A 22,933-nucleotide genomic window follows, 5' to 3' on the forward strand; every position below is an offset into this window, starting at 1 on the left:
AAAATCACCGGTCGCGAATAAATACAAAATCCTAACTAAGACTTGAATACTTAAAACTACGTCAAAGGTCACATTTTTACGTACTTAAAACTAAAACAAGTTATTATAGAATATATTGTTTGCATAATTCGATTTTTCCATCATCTTCGTTTATTCATTTAGGGCCAATTTGCGCGTGTAGAGATACAAATCGGATGCGCTTCGGCTCTCCGGCGGAAATCTTAAAATTTGTTTAGGCCTATGTTTTGATAATTTCGAATGTCTTTAAGTCCCGACTGGCGCCGGTAAGATGATAAGCAGGTCTAAGAAAGACCACAGGCTGTATATGACGCAGAATTGGGCGAGTGGAGGCATCGCAGGGGTCGTTAGTCGTACTTTTACTGCGCCGCTCGATGTTGTGAAAATACAGGCCCAAGTGGGCACCGAAAACGCCAAACAGGGCTTCATAAAAACATTCGTTAATATCTACAGAAACGAAGGCCTTCGCGCCTTCTGGAAAGGAAATCTAACTGGTTGTTTGCGAATGTTCCCATATTCGGCAATTCAGTTCGGGACGTTTCAAAAAATGAAGCTGATTCTGGCCAACGACCAGGGGCGATTGTCACCTTTTTACGCAATGATGGCCGGTACGGTGGGAGGTGTTGTCGCAGTCGTTACGATTTACCCGACTGATCTTGTCAAAACTCGTTTGATCGTACAAAGTGAAAAGAAAAGTTACAACGGTATCGTACACGCTTTTCAGAGAATCATAAGACAGGAAGGAATCGCAGCCTTGTACAAAGGTGTGACTGCTTCAGTTTTAGGTAAGAATTTTAGGTAAGAATATGCAGTACGCCCCTAGACTTTGGAATAAATCTAATCTCATGGACCTCACATCACTAAATTCGTCGCAGTTCAAATGACACTTAAAAACCCAGCTGTTCCAAGACCACTGTATGACATGACATTCCGTCCTGTGGAGCGCATCAGAACTGTTCATAGGATTTTTGCGCTATACGAATGATATTTATTATTATCATTATTATTAAGAATAAATACAATGCCTATCACTAGGCCTATAAAATTTCTTATAATTTCAATACTTGTGGTGTTTTCTGAGTCATATAATTCCTACCACAGCAAATAATCCTAGTTATCTCTTTGTTTTCATTGATATCATTTAGGCGTGCTTCCATTTGCTGGTGCCTCATTTGTAGCCTACGAATGCCTGGACAGAACGTGGAACAAACAGAAATGGATGTTGACTCCGTTTGAGCATTTTATCAACGGAAGTGTCGCGGCTGCATTCGCGTACACTGTTTCATATCCCTGCGACATTGTTCGAAAAAAACTACAGGTAAGGCTGAAATAAAATGATACCTTGTTTCTCCTAATCGGCCAGGTCATTTTGTAAATTTTGATAAGATTTTCAAAGGTTAATTTTTACGCTCAGCAGAAATGAGAAACAAGGTATCAACTTTTTTAGCCTGAATAATACAATACATTTTGATAAAGCAGTAAACTTTCAAATTGTTCTCTACTTAGGATAGATTATGTCTCTAATTGAAAGAATTCTAAAACATGTTTTATGTCTAGATGTACTAAAGGTAAAAGAAATACCAATATATAAGAATTTCAAGATAAAAAACCCACTATGTACAGATTAAAAGAAATCATTGTGCTATAAGAATTTTGTTTTGTCTTCAAGAATTAAATTAATCAGTTATTCGTGATCTGTTTGATTTAGGCTCAGAGTAAATCTTTACCGAATGATGGCGGCGTTGATATCAAGTTCAAGGGAATGTGTAATTGTTTCACGCAAATTATCAGAATAAATGGAGTTTTTGGTTTGTGGAGAGGGCTAACAGCGACGTTGATCCGGGTAGGTTTTCATTTTTTCGAAATTCCGCCTTTCTGTATTAGGTGATTTCATTAATTTTGATGGCATTGGTTTGATTTTCATTGCCTTTAACCCTTTCAGTGCGTCTACACCGCAGTGTGGTTTATAAATCAGTGATAGATTTTGCTTGTACACCGCACTGCGGTGTATTGATGTAATTAGTAATAAGTAATTATCTCTCTTGAAAAATGGCAGTACCTGTCAAACATAGTGAAATACTAGTAAATAACGATACACCGCGCCGCAGTGTAGAAGCATTATAGTGGTATTCCCGTTATTCAACACACTAGGGTGGAATTTTTTTTAAATTTTCAAATTATTTCCAGCACTATAGGGTATTAATTTGTCAGCACTGAAAGGGTTAAATGCCTTCCCATCCATGAATAACGAACTAAAACTACGATTTCGCCGATTCATTTGTTCTTTCTAGATTGTGCCTCACGCCGGTTTAATGTTCGTTTTGTACGAGGCGACGAAGAGGTTCTTCTTGTACAGCAACGGTTTTACGGAAAGTTTCGTGTTCGATTCTCCGAAGCCGGGAGTCGACCAGAGTTTCAGCCCCAGCGAATTGAACGACTGGAAAAAAATGCAACGAGATATCTCCTGACGACGAACTGTTTGTTAATGATTGCTCGATTCTGCTCTGATTTGTTCGGTTTTTGATAGAAAATAAAGTTTTTAGATAGTTTTTTATGTTTGTTGACTAAAATTTAATGGGTTGGTTTTTTAAATTATTATTTTCTTCTTTATTAGATGATTAAGGAATTGACAGTATTAGAGCTACCCACAGGGTTCACAACGGTCCTAGAAAGTCCTTGAATGGAAATTGGTCAATGCAAGGCCTTGAATATCATGGAATGGGCTCTACAATCCTTGAATAATATCGCCTCACGATCCGATTACAATTTGAAGCTTCTGGTCACATATATGGACATGGTGTAGGGCCTACCAGATCATGGTATTGTTGGTGGTAGTGGTCATGGGAACTGTACGGTTGTCTCGCGAATTGTTTTTGCACGCTTTATATTAACAGTGAACTGTGACCTTTTACATCGGTTAGCTGTTCAATATGATGTCATGTACGTGTGTTAAAAGATCATCGATGGAACCATGGACTCTTCGTTTTAGAGTCCATGATGGAACAATGGTTGATTTTGTACAATTTGCTGTTTCATTTCGGTTTATAGATTTCCGTTCATCACGCTATATAGGCTGAATTATTAACGACGTGGTTATCAGTGAAAGCCATGGAACAACTGAAAAATTTAAAATGCGCACCCTCGCAGGCCGGGTCGAAATGAGGATCAAAATTGATATTACCAATTGCTTTTAAAGTAATTGAAAATGAGAAATGCGTGGTCAACGCCCACTCGTAATTGCTGGGTATAAGTGGTTGTCTCTTCATCATCAATTTAATTTTGCGGCCTCCGAAGAATTTCAACTCAAAATCTATAGAAAAAAACCTATGACGAAATAAATCCGAAGGTGGAGTAATACGATAAAGATAGAGCTTTATTATTTCAGTAGAATAATTTCATAAGCTAGATTCAAATAACGAATAGTGATGACGAATTAAACAAATTGCACGATGATAAACTTCTACCGTTTGCATTGGTGCAGCGAGAATAAAAACAATTTTGAATGAGTGATATTGAATATGTCCTATCTATTCTAACAGGATAGGTTTGATCAATATGTACACGATTTTGATGTTATTGAAGTTGATTTTTAGCCACTATTATTCTCTCGTAGAGCACCTCGCAAAAATATATAAATTTTTCATCTGACGTAGTAACAGTTATGGTAATAATGGATATACATAGGGTTACGCGGTCAAAGGCAAAATAAGGTAAAAATGCCATAGGTAAAAATGCCAGAAGTAAATACTGGGAATTAATAGGAACAATTGAAATATATTCTAATCTCATGCTTTCAACGAAATTTTTGATTCTCATGTTCGTTTAATTATCTGCATATTTTCTTCTGGCATTTTTCGTACCTCTGGATTATTACTTAAATTCATATCCGTATAAGCCTACACATAAATGATCACGTGATGTGAGCCTACCTGTATATACGCGTATGGCTGTGTAGATAACAACAATTTAACGAAAAATCGTCTGGTTACGGCATTTAAAAAAGAACGCATTTATCATTGGTTGGCTGATATCAATTTTATCGTACCGTATCCATAGAATTCTCAAACTCATAACACAAATATCACCGTATCAGCGCTGTACATCAATTCCTGCATCATCTAAGATAAACAACCCGCTTTTTTAGAATTTAATGAAACTGCTTCAGGGGCCAGTTGCTCAGAAGTTGGTTAAAGATAACTGGCGGATAAATACAGCAGTTATAATGAACTTTTAATTGTCACTATGTCAACTATCCACCGGTTAACTCTAACCAACTATTGAGCAACGCACCCCTGAACTACATCGAGGATTTATCTTTTACCCGAAACAACATGGGGGAAAAAACAACAATAACAAAAACGTAATAATGATTTTTTATCCCTCATTAATGAAAATAGAATAACAACATTCTTTGACATTTAACATTCATCACTTATAAACAGATCTTCATTTTCCCGTAACTATGGATGCGTTGTAGTTGCCAAGTAATTTGCAACGATTAAGGTCAAAAATGTATTATTTATTGTTTTAACGACATTCGCTTTTGCTGCGTAGAAGCAGGGAGCCTCCTTCCATTCTGAAGCGATACACTAAACTGAATTGTTTTCTGTATCAAAATTTTGCTCGTTGTTACATTTGGCGATTTGTCTTTTCAGTTGAATTGCCAATTTGATAATGACGCGCATCCTTGCACATCAGCTCACTAACGCGAAAACAATTGATTTCATCTTCAAAGCGATTATTAACGCGAGTATTTTGCGAGATACAACGCTGTTTAATATATGATATTGAATCGAACTTAACATTTCGCCTTTGTCTTTCGATTGGTATCCACAAGGCCCGGGAAACGCCTGATAAGCAAGAATAACGATTTCTAATCCTCGTATTTGCTTCAAGCTTCATGATTTAACTTGACAGTTGCCAGGTTACAGGTGTTATGAGCTGCAAACAATGCCGAATCGTGTGCGAGTTATTTGTTTTGGATTTCTCGGGGATTATTATAAATTTATGGTGCATTTTGTTGGCGCTTGGATACAAAAAAAATACGATTGGACTTACGGCATTTTGTCGCTACTTCGTTTAAAGCAAGTTGCACAGAATTTCCAACATCAATATCCGCTTTGGCCATTTAGCTAATTAATGCCCCGAGGCGCTAAGCAAAATTTGAATGAAGCAAAAAATCGCTTGTTTAGAAAAAAATATTCATATTTATAGCGCTTACCAATGGATTTACTTAAGACAATGTGTAAATTATGCTGCTGTTACATTGAATTGTCGGTGGAAACAGGAAAGTACTTAGATATATCAAGAGGTCAACGGATATTTAATAAATGCAATCTGAACGTTATCGGAGATGAGATGCACTTCATACTTGTATGCCCATATTTCCTATGTTATGGGACCTATGTTATTTCATCCCTTACTATTAATAAACTGAGTGCCCTTTTTATTTTAATAGAAAACCCTAATAAATCCGGTTTGTTTTATAAAAAGAAATGCAAGTCCACTGTACCAGCAGTGCCGAAAAGGCAAAAGGGTAAAGTAAATCGAATTTATATTGTACTTTATAGGCATGTCTACATATGTCTATGTAATTGATATTATCGTCCATCCTACACATATTCATGTATTTACACATATATTGTAAATTTTTTCTGCGCTCTAAGCAAATGTCTTTTTGCTGAGCGAAATAAACTAAACTAGTTTATCTCGGGTAATGCGGCGTTTCCTAACGTGGTCATCGTGGTACTTTGTCACGACGTCCCGGAATGCCTTGAACGCATTAATTATTCAAACATCGCTCAACGAACATGCGTGAAGCTAACCACGCATAAAGCTATCCGGTGCCGTTGTCTCTGCCTACATCTGTCAGAGAAATCGTACTTGAAAACGCGGAATAATATATTTGCGTGTGTATATACATTATATGAGTTACGTCGGAGCAGAGTATCGATCGACTAAAACTCATTTTTAGCATCTTATAAGTCTACTCACTCTTATTTTTCATCGAAGATTCGCTTCTATTGGTCTACGCCCACTCAAACAGGAAAATGATATATGAATCACTTTTGATCTACTAGAGATATTCCGACATTTGAGATGTCTTAGTACTCAAACGTCGGAAATATTCGCGATAGAAAAAAGAAATGACTTTTTTCAACTGTGAGCTAGGAGGTATCAGCAACCGATAATGTCTCCACATAATTGCTACGAGTCAATTTCATTAATCGCTTAGAACTCGTTCGAAATGGTTACGCTATTGAACAATTCTGGAGCAGCTTTATTAGTAAAGCGGACCAACGATTTGGATCTTATTAAGGAGAAATTTGTCTCATTTGATAGTATTAATTTGTCCCAAATTTATCAATAAACGTACACAATGCAATAATCCATCCTCATTTCTTACATTGGTTCGCTCCGTTTAATGGCCATTCAAAAACACGATAACGCTCAGCCAAGTTCGACTTCTAATTGTATTTCAACATTCCACCCTCGAGCAAACATCCAGGTCTACCATTGACTTTATGGCAAGTTATATCTATTCGAAGTAGTTTTCTTTAAATAAAGCATAAGTAAAGAAGTATCGAAAGAATATTATATACTGTAAACAGAATGTAACGAGATTATAACCGAGCAATCGGGTGCAATCGGATGTTATTAACATCTTCATGTCCTTCGGTAGGTCGCGCGAGGACAATATTCCCGGGCCCGGTTTTGTAGACTGGTATAACCTTAAATCCGGAGGCTAACTCAATTGATAATGAATTGAATTAGCCCCCGGGTGAAAGGTAATACCAATCTATAAAACCGGGCCCTGGGTTTCAACGCGGGTGATATAAAAATAGTGTATCATATCAATATTCGTGTACGTATTTAATAATTACACGATGATGGTTTTTACACACTACATATTTATTTGTCGTCGTCATTTTATAGCGTCAATTTTGTACACAGAGATGATACATACGAGGATTATTGATTATAAACGTGGAAATGGACGGATTCATCATTCTGTAAAGAATAACATCAACGTAAAAATAAAAGGCGAGAAAACAACGGAAAATGCAAATTGTTTTTGGACGGAATGAAAAGACTGCGCATGAAGACACGTGGTGTTAATGGATAGTCTAGTATATCGCCTGACTCATGTATCGTGAAAAAAGCACACGAGATGAATCTCTTTTTCAAAAAATACAGGTACGTAAATACGAACATAATAAGGCGAATGCGGTATGTAAACGTAATTGGTATACGCGAAATTTCGTATGTAAAAAAGAGTTTAAAATCAGCAGTTTTCTTAAAAAGTAATACAAAGAAAAAATAAGGACTGATTATTCGGTGGAAAATAAGTTTTGCATAGTAAGTGAGATAACAGAATCATATATCATAGCTGCATTCAGTAGCTATAACGAATCGAAAATGTCCCAGAAACAACAATGTGTTAATGTGGCAGCAACGTCGACATTTTCCCGTGTGATAAAAATGAAACCGAAAATATCTGAAGAATCCAATGTTTCAGGGCATTGAGATAAACGGTTTAGAAATGAAAATGAATATGATAGCATGTTGACGACTAGATTCAAAATGGTCATAATATAAGTACGTTTTAGAAAATCGAGATAACTTCCAATTTTCCGAATTCTCACCTATAGCAGCAGCCATAATCTGATTGCGGAATATCCTATTCTAGACCCTGACTTCGTTTAGCAACCGCCAAAATATAAAAATATAATAGACACTGTATTTCGCTATTTTACTAGTACGTAAGTCCACTGAGGTGTGTGAGGTCCGTAATTTTTTCAAAACAGTTCGTAGAAAAATTGACCCCACATTTCTTTCCTCTATATGTCTCGGAACAGTCATGTAGAAATTGCACAGCAGAGTGGATGTATCAGGACACCACGTTGTGGATTTTGAAAAGCAGTTCTTGCGAATAAGTGACCGAAGAGCGAAGTTCTCACGCCGCCTCGGCGTCTGTTTCGGTCGTCTGTTTATCGACCAGGCCGATTTTCTGCCCGAGCCATTTGAATTTGGCGGCAATTTCGTCCTGAATTAAACTAAAACACATGGATAGGATAGCCATGCCGAAAATCATGTAGATAGCGCCCATGATTAACTGTATATGGGTTTTTGTCGACTCCAGATCTTCGGTGCCGGGTACGAAGTCTCCGAACCCGATTGTACTGATTGTGATGAAGCAGAAATAGGACGAATCGAGCATGTTCCATTCTTCCCAAATGCTAAACAACACCGCCCCGAACACGATATACGCAGTTATCACTAACATCGTAACAGTCAGAGGTATTGTAATGTTATCATCATCAAACTCATCGTCCTCGTCATCTTCGTCATCTTCGATAACGACCGGACCAGTTTTCGGCGGAGGTGTAGGTTTGCCAGAGTTTTCCGTACGCCAGGCAGGTTGAGGTGGCGGGTTTTGTTCGACCGACTCGACTTTGGTTTTTTCGGTGCGTTTTCTGAAGCAACCGCAACAACAAACCCGCGAGTAAATAAGCTTGAACAGATCGGCAAGGACGTCGCCTATCATCGCCAAAAACAGCAGCAGAAGCGGTATACCCAATACGGCGTACGCCATGCAAACCACTTTACCCCAAGTTGTCTTCGGTGCAATGTGTCCATAACCTAAAGTAAAACACAAGAGAAATGATAATCAGTTTAGATACCAGTTTGAGATGTCTATGGTTCATTGAAAAGGATCCCGCTTAAAAATCGGAATGAAACTGGAAGAGATACGATCTTCTTAAAATTATAATAACGGTTAATTAGCATATTTTATGCCACTTTTCAAAATCCTTAGAATTATAATCAGGTTAATTTGCATATTCTATGCCACTTTTCAAAATCTGCTCTAAAACTTTGCAGCATATTGCCAATAGATCGTTCATACCGGTATCGGGTCTCATCAAAATTAGATTTAACTATAGGAGATGATGCAAATGTAATTTGTAATTTTAGTAGTCGACCTTATCGACAAAAATGACATTTATTACTGTACTCGTCGGCAATATCGCTATGAATTGATTAAGATAAAATGTGAAAACGACATCTGCCTGTGCGTACTGTGTATTTAATATTGAATGTTTTCTCTTGAATCGATGTTTATCAGTTCACAGTTTATGAGTTGGTGGCCTGGTAACAAGTGAATACGTCAGTAGCTACGAAGTCCTCAGAACACGCTCTCTCTCTCTCTCTCTCTCTCTCTCCCGTATATTACACAACGGCTAATAATGTTTTGCAATGAACCGCGTGATTGATTAGGACACGAAATCATGAAATCATCACTGTAATGATGTACGCCTTACGAAGGCATATATTTCATATAGAAGTAATTTTTCGGTTTTTGGCGCAATTCATCATCCAAAAATGTATACTGAGAATTGTCCACCAACATTTAACGAAGAAAAGAAATGAAGCTTTAAGAAAAGCTTGCCATATTTAAGGTGACTCGATATTCACAGAAATGTGTACTTCTTCACAAGGATTTACAGTACTGAGCTGGTTCAGCCATCGAAGTGTAATTTTCCGCAAACAGACAAACATACCTTAATCTAAACTACAAATAAAATTGTATGTATATATTTAAAAAAAGTAATTTCGAGGAAATTGCATCCAAACCATATCATACGAAGAATTAGAATTTGCCACTCGCATTGACAAACGTCGAAATATCGCCGTTGTTGTTATCGGGGCGAGAGTAAATTAAAAGCGAATTAACCTTGACCTGAATTGTCACAACCTCGTGTTCACTTTTCCATTTTCTACGTAAGTATCCACATCTCGTCTGTAGCGCGATTAATTTGACGTCACATATGCGTCAGTAATAATTCCGCCATTATTTCCTATATTTATTGGAATCGATATCAAAAACTCAGCGCGCTGGATGCTGATATAGAATCACTTAGCAAACCCGCCACTTTTCCATTTGCATATAATTTCATTGTTTATTTTACCACTTCTAGAAAACCTGATGTCACGAAAAAATCAAAACTGAAGTGTGGTTTTCTAGATAAACACACATGAACGCTGACAATGAAACGAAATTTGCGTGAAATTATTGTACGTGATACGTACGAATTCAATTTCAATTCAATCAATTCAACTCGTTCATATGAAATGCATATAAACTCTATGATTATCGTAATCAAGATATACACCGACCCGGTGGGCTTGTAATCAGGGTCCTCAGTGTATTGGACTACGACGCGCTTACAAATAAACGATGCTTATACCAAACATGTGCGTATCGACGTTCATAAGAAATGCATAACATGCAAAATGAAAACATGCAAAATGAAAACTCAACTAACGAGTTATCGACGGATGCGGTTATTTGATAATCTATACATATGAAGGCTGCAAGTTAATCCATCATGAAGTTAATTTGATCGAATATATGTCCTACTGTCTGGTAGCATAGCTGGTGATACGGGAATGCCATTTGCTTGTCTATTGGAAAATGATAATTCGTTTCAGTTTTTAAAAGCTTACTTGTCGATGCAGAGTGTTTCGTCATAAATGGAGGAGATTCATAGTATTGATGAAATATCTAGAATGGGCCTTTTATCTCCTCTATCTAGTTCAGTACGAAAAGGCGGTTTCTTTAGGGGAAACAAAACCAGATGATGAATTAACGAAACATTCAATAGCCGTTTAAATGGGGAAATACCAATCCAAATCATTTTTCCACTTAAAGCCTTTATTAGAAACAATCAAACTGCTTCTAATGATTATTATAATTGAATACTGCAACCAAATTCAGATCACAGCCTTTTACGGCCGATGTAGATATCTATTCCATTCAAATGGCATTTAGCAAGAGTTGAGATTGATATTCTCCTCACAAAGTTCATCTACAATTCAAATAACTGTATTGACGCACGTCATGTTAACAGCAATACAAATGATTTGGTATTGTCCAATATTTCAAGAATTTTATGGTGCGATTTTAATATGGAGCGGGAATTCCTCGTGCCAAAGCCAGAAACCAGTCAAGTTTACTATTCATATGACACGAACTATTTAGGCGAATATAAATAAATAACAGATATGTTTCAACACGTATAACGATGAAGATTGAAAAACACAAAACCATTGATCGCTGGGGGCACTATTTTGACTCGGAGTAATCCCACGAATGAGTAAAAACAGGTCTTTAAGACCAGCCATTGCAAACTGGCCTGGTAAAAGAAAGAAAAAACTTTCGCATCAGGTGTCCTGCAAGGTTTTCACCTTTTCTGAAAGAATGTATATTTCATTCATATGTTTTGAGATACAGGGCTATATTTGGCCGATAGGCTTCATTCATCTTTAATCCTATTCGATCAAATTGTTGTGTTTTCAAGAACGCATAGTCTGTTTCCATGGTTGCTTATGATAACCGATCTTTAATGACCACGTGTCTGTTGCGAATCCGTGCGGATTAAGAGCGGATTATACGCGAAACACAATTCGCACGATTGACTCGCAATTGGATTATAACGGCAAAAAATGGGCAATGAATTGCCTAACGAAAGAATCAATATCAAGCTATACCTATACTGCCCTCAACGGCCGGGCCGTTCTCGGTCGGTATTTGATTTGGCGCACGGCAATCTCTTGTTAACATTATATAATCGATTCCAATAAGTGCAATGAAGATTTGTTGCCGCTAATTAATGAAACGAAACGAAATTCGCCGGGTGAGTATACGGTCTAAGCGATATAAACGACTAGCGCTGTTTTTGAATTGATATATCTGTATTCACCTTATCACACAGGGCAAATCGATGGCGAATCCGAAATACCACACGCAATCGCCGTCAACCTTCAGCCCATATTTATTGCCGTTTTTATGAATACATATCGCGATTCCGACGAAACGGAAATGATCTGAAAGCGCTCCGACACGAGTCGAGCACTTCAGGTTCGAGAAATGTTTGTCCGCTTTATGTGGCTTAGATTGAACGTCGGCTGTTACAGAGCGCCAGACGTCAATTCCATCCTGCTAATTACACGTTGGGATTATTTTGATTATTTTCAACGGATAAAACCTGATAATGCAGGATGAAAATTAAAAGATTGGAAAAAGGGCTTTTATTCTACCTACTTGTGGCAGTTTCATTAACGAATGACGTACTGGTATTCGAGTTAAATTGATTGAAATGACGTAGGCTACTGGTCTTTCGAGTTAAGAATAATACTGATTCAAATGACTTTTTTGAATCTGCCTTCACAAATATAGAAGCGTATGCCCACTAAGTTCAGACGTTCTGACGCCATCCGTAGTATTGTTTATATCTCGAGTGTTTTTTTATTTTGTTTCTTTTCCAATATGATTTTGCAAAATGCCAATATATACACGCAGCAATACATTGTTTTCATTAGTTCGACTTCGAGATCAGTTTCAAGAAGAAAATACCACAATAGATACCGCCGAAGCAATTATGCAATAGATCACTTGATGAATTGCCCGTCAATGTCGCCAGGACAACAAGATACATATATACAAATCGGCTAGGGGGAAATAATCAACATTTTGTTTGGGTGCACATGCGCTGAATTATTATTTCGTTTTTCATATATCAACGAACGGCTTAGTTTTATCGGGGCGGGGGGTGGCAGCGCTCGACCTCCCTGATTTTATTATCTAGTCGGTGAATTCACAATGAACGGATCGTAGAATATCTGATTATTAAAATCCGTTAGTTCTGCAAAGTATCAGCACGGGAGTATTATGGGCCAAGTAACATGCTAGCCGAATATGGGTTCGAATCTAAGGCTTGAATGCGAGGTTAATGTCATCGGAAGGACTAGCGATTCACTATTGATTCAAATATGATACGAGTAGCCATGCAATTCATAGGCTTTCAATCATTTATTAATGAAATAATCGAAATATGACTAAACGTGCGCGATTGGTTTTCAGTGAAATGATGGATATATTGACCACTTTCTGTTTACGTGATATATTAAAGTGTCGTGTCTGGGAAATGCTGGGTAGTTTGCCTATACGATCAATCAGTAACGTTTTCAGTCATATTTGCAGACTCTTGGCTGAAGTGTTTTCTTTTATGGTTTATACCATATATGCATTCTATGATTAGAAAGAATGTCCATAATTAGACAAAAATGAAAGATCTGATGACGAAAAGTGAGGATTTGACTCAAGGAGAAATGGTATTCTCTATGTTAGAAATAAGTCTGATGGCATAAGCCATCAATAAGCCTACGTTAGTAGGCCACAGGACCCCAAACATAGTACCTAGAATGAACAACGGTTTCCCAGTAAAGTTGCCATACTTCCAAAATTAGGAAAGATGACGAAAACCGTTATCATGAAGTATGTAATCCGTGTATACTAAAAAGACAAATTGATCATGAAATAGTTCCCAGAAACTATTATGCCTTGAGTGAAAGTACCAAACATGGAGGATTCCCTACATCATTTAGCTCTAGAGTACTAAATGTACTTGTACACCTGTATTGGAATACCCATCCTTTCTCAAGGTCAAGATCAAGGTTTGATTATTTCAACAGATTGGTTAAGTATGTGAGCGCAATTGTGGTAATAGGAATATTTATGTTCATCATTGTTATCTTCATCATCTTCATGGACTGATGGTTGAAATTTCAAAAGATGAGTCAAAAGCAAAAATGTATAGTTTAAGTTTTCAATGGTGGAAAATACTATGACCGTTCTCCTCCTACTGAAAGTAAACTTTCACTTCTAACACGGCAAATGATGGTCATGGTATACCTTTTACTGCGCTAAAAGGTCTCCATGTCAATCATAACCCATCGAAAGAGTACGAAGAGAAATGCATAAAGTACGGGAACAGGCTAAAATCGTTTTCCTTTTTCTTTTTGTCGACCGTAATCTCTATACATATCCCATTAGCAATGGACATTGAGAGTGGCGGGAAATGGAGTGGCAGGAAACAGCAGTGGCAACAGTGGAAAGTGTGTCAGAATTTAACCAGCTTTTCTATCGCACATTTATCGAATATCGTTCATCTTTTAGACGTGATTTCAGTCGGAACAAACAATATACAACGTACCTAGGACCACCTCTCATTAAGAGATTGTTTATATGAATGGCAGAAAAATGAACAAATATTCTCCATTCTTACCAAATTCATTTTAGCTGAAGGTATGAAATTACAGCTGAAGGTATGATACATGTCTTAACTATTCTGCTACACAGAAGAAGCAAATATGGGGAAATGATGCAAACGGGGATGGAAAACAGCCAAATCTTTCTAGCTCAATTTCTAGCGTTTTTTTCCCTCCGTATTATATACAATATTTGATCCCATGTTCCAACGCTTTTCGAATTCGGTACCCTTACGATTGCCTGGTAACCAGGCATCGTATGCACGGATAAGTGGAAAAGTTCGGCCCTCAAGCGTGCAGGGTAAGCCTACAGGTTATCATATGTAGATTTCAAACCATTACTTTGTGTAAGTTTGGTAACAGGTTGAGGATCTAACTACAGCCCTAGTCTACACGATCAGCATTAAAATTCTCCACCGATCTTAATCGGCAGAAGAATCATTCAAGCAAATGTAAAAAAAAAACTGGTTTTCAACATTCTTGCAATGAATAATTCAAAACCAAAACGAAAATGAATCTAAGTAAGAAGTAACACGTGTTTGATGATAGACTGACTACAAACAGTTATAGATCAGGCCGAACATACCTATCGTGGACACTACCGTTACAGAAAACATAAGTGATCCGGCCCATGACCACTTATTGGAAATTCCTCCCGGCTCACCCAGAAGTGAGCAATTTACGTCCAGGTCAAGGGCCACGACATTGTGACGAAATCGTTGCAGAACTTTTACCATCGACACTTTCGTATCGTATTCGTCGTTTCCTTGTTGAGTGATGTCGTACAGTCGGTTGGTCGTGTCATTTTCCTGTATGACATATTTATCATATTTGTTAAAACATTCGCTTTTTTCGTTCGTCTTTTCGAGATGCTCGAATATGAAGCCTCCCATCACCGAATACAGACACACCATCAGAAACAAACCCACGTGCGAGAACAGAAACTTGAGAAACTTCTTGCAAACTCCGATGCATTTTTTGCGTTTTTGTTCTTTGCCAGTGTCAGTCACGGCCACGTCGGGCGGTGGCATCGTTGGCGGCGGTTGTTTCTCCATTCTATCCAGATTTCTATTGTGAACGCTGTTGGACATTCCGTCGTGTATCCGATGTAAGTGACCAGAAAATCTCGTCAAAACGATGAAAAATCGTAGAAAGTTACGAAGACATCAGCGGCGGCCGGGCTTCGCCATTCAGTGCACATAATCTTATCCTTCAACGCTCCGATCTCGAACACGTGCTAACTTCTTAGCATCGTTCTGACTATTTATCTTAATCTAGAACATTTACATATAATCTTTGATTTGTCAGCTTAGTCAACGCGACTACCAACTAGCATATCATAATCGGGATTCGTGATGAATTAGAATTATCTTGAATGATGCTTATTCTCGACTTCACCGATAGCTATTAAGTTCACGTCAAAGAGTTGATCACGACTTAAAACCGATAGCTATAAATGTTTAAATTACATCGTTCTGGAAATATCGCTCTAATATAGCCGACCGGTTTGAAGCTATCAATTTTTCTGGTTCCACGCAGAACACGTTCGTAAGAGAGGGTTTCTATGACGACATACGATGCCACGCCGATCGAACAACGCATGCGCTTCCGTCCGATGCAGCGACGGCGGTCCACGTCCATATGCGACAGTCAGCGTTGTAGCATAGCGACGACGTTTCAAACGAGGAAGAAGATATGAATTATTGTGGTTTCCCACAAAACATTTCAGAATCTTGCACTAAACCACCTTTGTCAATTCGCGAATGTTTTTTTTATTACCATCGCTATCAAGGGCGGCTATTTTTCTGGTGGCCAACTTATGGAGGGTAATGTTTAACGTCATAGGGGCAACCCAGCAAAGCGAGCGCAGCCAAAGTACAAAGCTCAGAAAGATGGTTCTAGGGGCGTTCTTCCTCCCGCAGGAAATTTAAATTTTGAGTCTCCTGAGGCGCCTTTCTAGGCATTCTAAAACATTTTTGAAAACAATGATTCACGAATCGTCGGATATGTATAAAGAATCAGCATAAATTCAAGCCAAAATAATACGGCCATATTTTCTTTCAACATATTTGATAGCACCTCAGAAACATTAGGGTGGACCAGACCCCTTTGGTCGTCCCTTGGATATTCATTTATAGAAGAAATTTATTGCAAATTTTGATATCTTTCAGCAGCATCAATATAATTGCAATTGCGGCGGGGGGTAATAAAGACTTTATGTCTAAACCTGAAAGCAATTTACTAATCATGATTTTTTTCTAGATTGCTATGATGATTGTGATTTGGTGATCGAGACTGAAGAAATTTTCGCAGACAACCATTTAGATCGCCGCGTTTTACGCCGTGAGACTATAGCCTTATCCTAGTGCCGGTTCTCTAGGTACACACTGAAGGAAATAAAAGCTAAAACTTGTTCAAGGTTGCAACGAATAACTCTTTCTCTTTTTTCATTCGCTTGGCAAACAATTCCAAGTTCATCATTCATTTTACGCCAAAGAATCTGAATAAGAATGTAAGGATGAAAAAAAAATAAAACAAAATGTATCGTGGAGAAATTATCAATTTGTGTTCAATTGAAGCTCACGTCATCGATTCGATGTTAGGCAACGGATCGTAAAGGAAAACGGACTGAGATGTTGCAAGAACACATCCGCCATCTATGAAAATATCTCAATCGGTGCAGTAATCGTGCCAAAACTCTCGTGTTCTTTTACAACCATTAATTAAAAATGTAAGATCAGCTTCATGCAACGAAATCACCAGCTATCAATTTCATCCGGCTCACGTTAGAATAATTATACGGACATCACTTAAAAATGTTTGGGACCGTTCTAGTCGCTGGTTAGGCGAGATACGTAATGAATAGAACTATGTACTAACCGGCTCTCCGAATCAGTACGAAACTTATTGTAAGGGAATATTACATTTACCTTTGCAGGTTTTATCAATTTATTTGTGAAAAAGATGATCAGATATAAAAGGTCTATAGAAATATAAGAAGACCCATCGTCAGTGAATTCTTACCAATTGTACTAATCACTGTTACAGCAAACAGTATGGATCCAGTTAGCGACCATTTATAAGGTACGCCTCCAATTTCACCGATTTGCGTACAGTTTACATCCCAGTCAAGAGCGTATACGTTATCGCGAAACTTTTCTAGAAGTAATGACATCGATGCCTTGGTGTCTTCTTCTCCCAAACCTTGTGTAGCGATCTCGTAGAAGTGATTGGTAGTGATATTCTCCAAATCACGGTATTTGTAATAGATAATGAAACAGGCACTTTTTTCGTTCGGTTTTTCCAGATGCTGGAATAGAAACCCGCCCGACGTCGCGTAGACTATCACAATCACAAACAACCCGAGGTGTGAAGACATCACTTTACAAGTTTTCTTAGCGCAAATTATGATCTTGCGTTTTCTATCATTTGGTCGTCCGTCTAAAGGTTCCTCGTCGCCACAGCGATCGACTACGACGTTTGATCTCATCCTTGTCGGTGGTACAGGGCCGGTCATCGGCGGCGGTTTATGCAATTGTTTGTCCCCTTCGTCCATTTTATCGATTAAACCACACAACTTATTATCGAATATATACGACTGTTACCTTAACGATATTTTTTCGGATTAAATATCTAATTTCCAATGAAAATAATCAACGTGATATCCAAGAAGTGGCCTCTCCATCGAGTGTCGATATTACATTTATCCATGATCCAATTCGTCACTGGTTAGTTACAGTCGCAATCGCTAAATTATTGAAAACGGTCAACAAAAACCGTGGTGCAACTACTCGAGCTAAAACCAAATACTAGAATAACCCTTGAAAAACATACGCCGCCTACTGATTGAATCATTGCATGTCAAACGCTCTAATTGAGTGTTGTTTTAAGCATATATGTATATGCATACATTCGGGATGTGTTACGATGGATACCATCAGTTATATGACACTTGGGACCAGAGGAAACTACTCAATGTTGCTTCACTCACGTTTTGCTAATTTCGAGCTCATGAAATATTTATTTCCTTCGAAATCGTAATTGTTTTTAATGGATAGGAATGCGCAAATCATTCGTCTACTCGCTGGCGATCCGCCCAATGTTCGGTCGAGAGAGTGAAGTGAAGGCCTAGTTCGAATAAATTACTTATCATTGTCATAGACATAGAAATATTGCGATAACCATTTGGTTCTCATCATTTTTCGATTTCTATGAAAACGATAATAGATTCCAAACCAGGGCGAGTTAGACGACTATTTGCGAAAGTGAAACCGAATGTCAATTAGTCGGAACTATAGTCCGTATTTGCTCCGATCACTAGTCGACTAATAACGAAATCTGCGTAGGCATTGCATTAGGGGAACTGCATACGATGCGTGTCGTGCGCCACCCGTTCCTCTAAGGCACACGAGCTGAAAAATACGTAGGCAAAGTTTTTTCGATATTAGGATACAATTATCATGCTTTTTGGATCCTCTTTCATTAGGGAAGCGTCCCTTTCCACGGGAAAGATGTGCCCTTAGTGAGCGAACCCCCTGAAATTTTCAAAATGCCCTTCATAGAGTCCGCCAAAAAAATTCTGGTCAAGATTTTTCGAAATTTGGATACATTTTTGGATCTAACCTTTTTCAATAAGAAACTGACTCTTTTCACGGTGAAAATGCGTCCTCTTTCTTGGAATAGAACTGCCCCTCAAAAGACCCATTATCGCTTTTGTTATCTGTTATCTGAAAGCCCTAGAAAACCTGGTAGAAATCTGTTTAGGTGTTGAAAGTAGTTTAGGAGCCTTAGGCTTTCTGTGAAAGAAAAAAGAAAACCTTAATTACCATGCAATAATGTTGACTAACTTGGCAAAAACTAGTCCCCCTAAATCCGCCCCTAGTTGATTGATACTCAAAAGCTGATGATATTGGCTATATTTTCTTTTATAAGCATATCAAACACAACAATCGTTGATTCATAACACGAATCTAACTTTCTATATGATATGCAAAATTCACTTGTGTGCGAGGCTTGCATTGATTAAAAAGAACTTTAAGGTGATTTTTTGGCATTACGTCAATTTATTTAAATTCCTATCGAGTTAAACGGAAGACTACGTTGAAATGATGAAAGAAGCAGAAAAGAAATGATAATTTGTTTTTATCCGAGTTGGTCGCGTTCATCTTCGGCAAAGTTTTACTTCTTACTTAGAATATTTACTGCAATTTCTATAAACGATTTACTTGGTATGTAGAGTATATATGTGTACATGCAAAAATTCTTGAACGATTGAAATTATTTCATCTCTAAGTGAAGTAATATCCCAATTCAGAAACTTTTTTACTGACAGAGAAAGGTATCGAGTTTTTTTAAAGAAAATAACCTACCAACAGTTGACGTGACGGTAACTGCAAAAAGCAAAGAGCCAGGAATCGACCATAAGTATGGATCTCCACCAGGCAGCCCAAGCAGATCGCAATCTAAGCCCCAATAATCCAAAGCATATACATCGCTCCTAAATCGATCGGCAATCCGATGCAATGACACGAAAATATCCTTTTCATCCAGTCCTGAGGTAGTTATTTCCCAAATAGCTTTTATGGTACGATTTTCTAGAGCGAAATACTTGGCTGTGACGTCATAACATTCCCATTTCTCGTTCGGCTGTTCTAATCTGGCGAAGATGTAGGCCCCAGCGATTGTATAAGCTATAACGAGTGCGATTACGATGACATATTTCATAAAAACTTTGAACGCTTCTTTCAGCGTCTTTTTAGCTTCTTCTTTTTTGTCCGATGTCGGCGTACTTTCATTCGTATCTGCGGGTGTTATGTCTGGTGTTGAAACTCTTCTTGTGGGTGGTTTCGGCGGTCGCGTAGGTATAATCGACAACTGATCCTGTGACGACGAGTATTCTGAGCAATAAACCCAATTTTCGTCCCTCTGATGCATTTTGTATCCCTACGTAAGTTCCTTTTTGGATATTATCATTCGCAGTCAGAGAAAATTGTTTCAGAAAGGACAACTTCCCAAATATTCCAGATTTTGTAACTTTATGCATGCAAATGACAAAAATAACTATCCCTATCGCCCCTCTTAGCACTCTTAACGCACGGCACTATGACCTCTCTTGGCTCTGTCCAGTGCTATCCTGAGGAAACGTTTCATGTCTGTAATGGTGTTGCAACTAATGGCCACAAACGCGCAATTGAAGCACACATAAAACAATTTTTCCTGATAATTGAATATGAAGAAACATCTATATTCATGCGAAAAAGGTACTTCAAATTTGTTTGCCGTCGATTCGCCATGGCAAACCCCCCTGAACAGTCATCTAATATTCAGACGAATTGCGCCGGTACACATTCTGTTTTAAAAAATTAATTATTTCAACCTATAATGAATGACTATGATGAGCCGTTAGTTATTGGAAAAGTAGCACTTTCGATATCGCCTATTCAATAAATACCCAGTTCCGCCGAACATAGTGACGACAATTTGGCGTTTGCTGTTAATTTCTACCATACGTACACCCTCTCAAAACAGTTCGCGCAACAAGCAGATTGATATTTGAGACTAACAGCAATGGACGTCCATCCAATATATGAACATGTGTACGTACGTCAAATCAGTTACCGTTTAATTCATACATTCACCGGATTTCTGCTCTCTTCAAAAATGATAATTTATCTAAATTTATTTATAAGTAAAAGGAACTAAATATGTTTTGAAATCATTTCGGGGTCATTGAGTTTTTGAATGGGAATTTTGATGATGAAAACTTATTATCAATCCTTTTGCAACACCACTATTTGTTGCATTTTAAATTTTCGTGATGTGGGTTTCTGAAATAAAGACGATTTTTCCTCTAGTAGCTTTATATACTAACAAAGAAGGTTAGAATTTAGACGCTTAAGGACACATTTACACCGAAAGAACCTATACATGGAGTCTCAGAAAATGTGTTACCCGAGCTTTATGAAATGGTACACGGTAATAATGCCAGAGGTAAAAATGCCATAGGTTATATATTTCTTGTTTTAGGTTCGATTCCATTCTCATATCCATTCAGAAACACGGTAGTGTTCAGATGCATGGTTAATCATTGTATTTCAATGATACGTCCTCGTGCAAACATCCAGGTATACCAACTTAACCCCCCCCCCCAAAAAAAAAAATAATTAATCTCAATAGTTATGGTAGTTAATAAATAATCAGTCTTAAAGCTTCGGTTACACATTTCTGAGATGCTTTGTATATAAATATCTATTAAATTGAATATTACTATCGGATATAGTATACAAAACGATATCAATGACATAAGTTTATAGGGAAACATAATACATGGTAAAAGTAAAAGAATACCAATAAATTCATTCATTATTCATATCTAAAGGACACGGTTAACCAATCGATTTTCTCGCTAGAAAAGTAACACGTTTGAATTACTTTTATACATCATCTGAATTTCTCTATTCGCTGGGTATTTACGTACTTCGAACTCACCTATTGTTGTAGTAACAGTGATAGAGAACATAAGCGCTCCCGACATTGACCAACCAAGCGGCTTCGAACCCGGCTCGCCGAGGGTCGAACAGTTGCCGTCCCAATCAAGAGCGACCGTGTTCGATTTGAATCGATCGAGAATTTTCATGATAGATCTTTTGATTTCCTCTTCGTCGTTTCCGAATGTGGTCACATCGTACAGGCGATTGGCCGTATCGTTTTCTTGGTATACATATTTCAAATATTTGTCGTGACATTCGCTTAACTCGTTGTGCAACTCGAGGTGGCTAAACACGAATGCGCCCATCACCGCATACAGGCAGACGACAAAAAGCATACCGACATGTTTGAAACAGACTTTACAGAATTCTTTCGCTCGAACTTTGAGTCGGATCACCGAAAAAACGTTGTCGGAATTATCTTCCTCGATTATATCGCCGTTGCCGCCGGCGGTTCGAGGTTGGGTCATCCGCCGATCCATGTTCACGTCAACGCTTGACATCATAATAGACATGATGATTCTCTTTCGCCTTGACGATATAGAAGTAAGTTCCTGGTGTACCCGATTTCAGCGGCTACTTTTCAAAACATAAGCCTACACAATATGTATTCCTTAACCAGGATGAAAAACAAATATTATCGGAGTATATCGTCACTGCATGACGCCTTCAGTATGATTTTTGTTAATGCGTTTATTTCCGCTATCAAATGAAATTGAACACCAATAAACGCCGAGAAAACTAGAAGTCGCTCTTCAGAAAATGAAAACCCCGCTAAAGTACTATTAGATTTGCATAACGGAGTAAATCGTATATATTCTCTATATTCCTCGTATATACAGACTATGCAACCCTAGTTGGTTAAAACGATCAGCAAACTTTCGATGAAACCGTAGTTGTCAATCTGGCCTTACGAAATGGTATTCGAATGTTAAACGCTCTTTGAGAATATAGCCGTTGAACAAGTTACATTGCGGGTAATGAAACATTTTTAGCGACCGAACAATATGTTTCAAGTGTCATTGATTTCCTTTGATACATTATTGGCCACCGATAATTAATAATTCGTTATCCGCGATGTCATAAATTCTTCGCGTTCGTTGAAATTTCTCTAGCAATTTGAAACGTACTCTATAGGCCTTGACCCATCTCGCTAACCACTCCAACCACCGATTACGGCAAAGAAATTAATAATCTAGAGGGAATTGTAATCTCTATCTAACTAAGATAATTGTAGAGAGAAATCATTTTGAAATCGTATCGGCATATTTTCAATTTGCTTCGAGCGCATGGTACTTGACAGATTTATTGCGACA

The 22,933-nt window shown here is 37.9% G+C and overlaps 3 protein-coding genes across 3 annotated transcripts; 1 reads left to right on the plus strand and 2 right to left on the minus strand.

Moving 5' to 3' along the window:
• Positions 1 to 4: 4 nt before the first annotated feature.
• On the plus strand, positions 5 to 2,548 carry LOC141905179 (solute carrier family 25 member 43-like). Its single transcript, XM_074793960.1, has 5 exons — positions 5 to 67; positions 163 to 803; positions 1,164 to 1,336; positions 1,727 to 1,861; positions 2,310 to 2,548. Exons 2-5 carry the CDS (start codon positions 290 to 292, stop codon positions 2,484 to 2,486), a joined length of 999 nt encoding a protein of 332 aa, XP_074650061.1. The 5' UTR covers positions 5 to 67; positions 163 to 289; the 3' UTR covers positions 2,487 to 2,548.
• A 5,243-nt stretch (positions 2,549 to 7,791) lies between these two features.
• Positions 7,792 to 15,221, minus strand: LOC141905221 (TWiK family of potassium channels protein 7-like). The gene is made up of 2 exons (XM_074794037.1): positions 14,717 to 15,221; positions 7,792 to 8,661 (listed from the first exon to the last, which is right to left on the minus strand). The coding sequence occupies exons 1-2, from the start codon at positions 15,219 to 15,221 to the stop codon at positions 7,976 to 7,978; spliced, it is 1,191 nt and encodes a 396-aa protein (XP_074650138.1). The 3' UTR covers positions 7,792 to 7,975.
• A 1,892-nt stretch (positions 15,222 to 17,113) lies between these two features.
• LOC141905520 (uncharacterized) lies at positions 17,114 to 17,686 on the minus strand. Its single transcript, XM_074794398.1, has one exon. It carries the CDS (start codon positions 17,684 to 17,686, stop codon positions 17,114 to 17,116), a length of 573 nt encoding a protein of 190 aa, XP_074650499.1.
• Between the last annotated feature and the right edge of the window lie 5,247 nt (positions 17,687 to 22,933).

The sequence above is a fragment of the Tubulanus polymorphus genome, chromosome 5 (assembly GCF_964204645.1).
Source record: "Tubulanus polymorphus chromosome 5, tnTubPoly1.2, whole genome shotgun sequence".
NCBI lineage: Eukaryota > Metazoa > Nemertea > Palaeonemertea > Tubulaniformes > Tubulanidae > Tubulanus > Tubulanus polymorphus.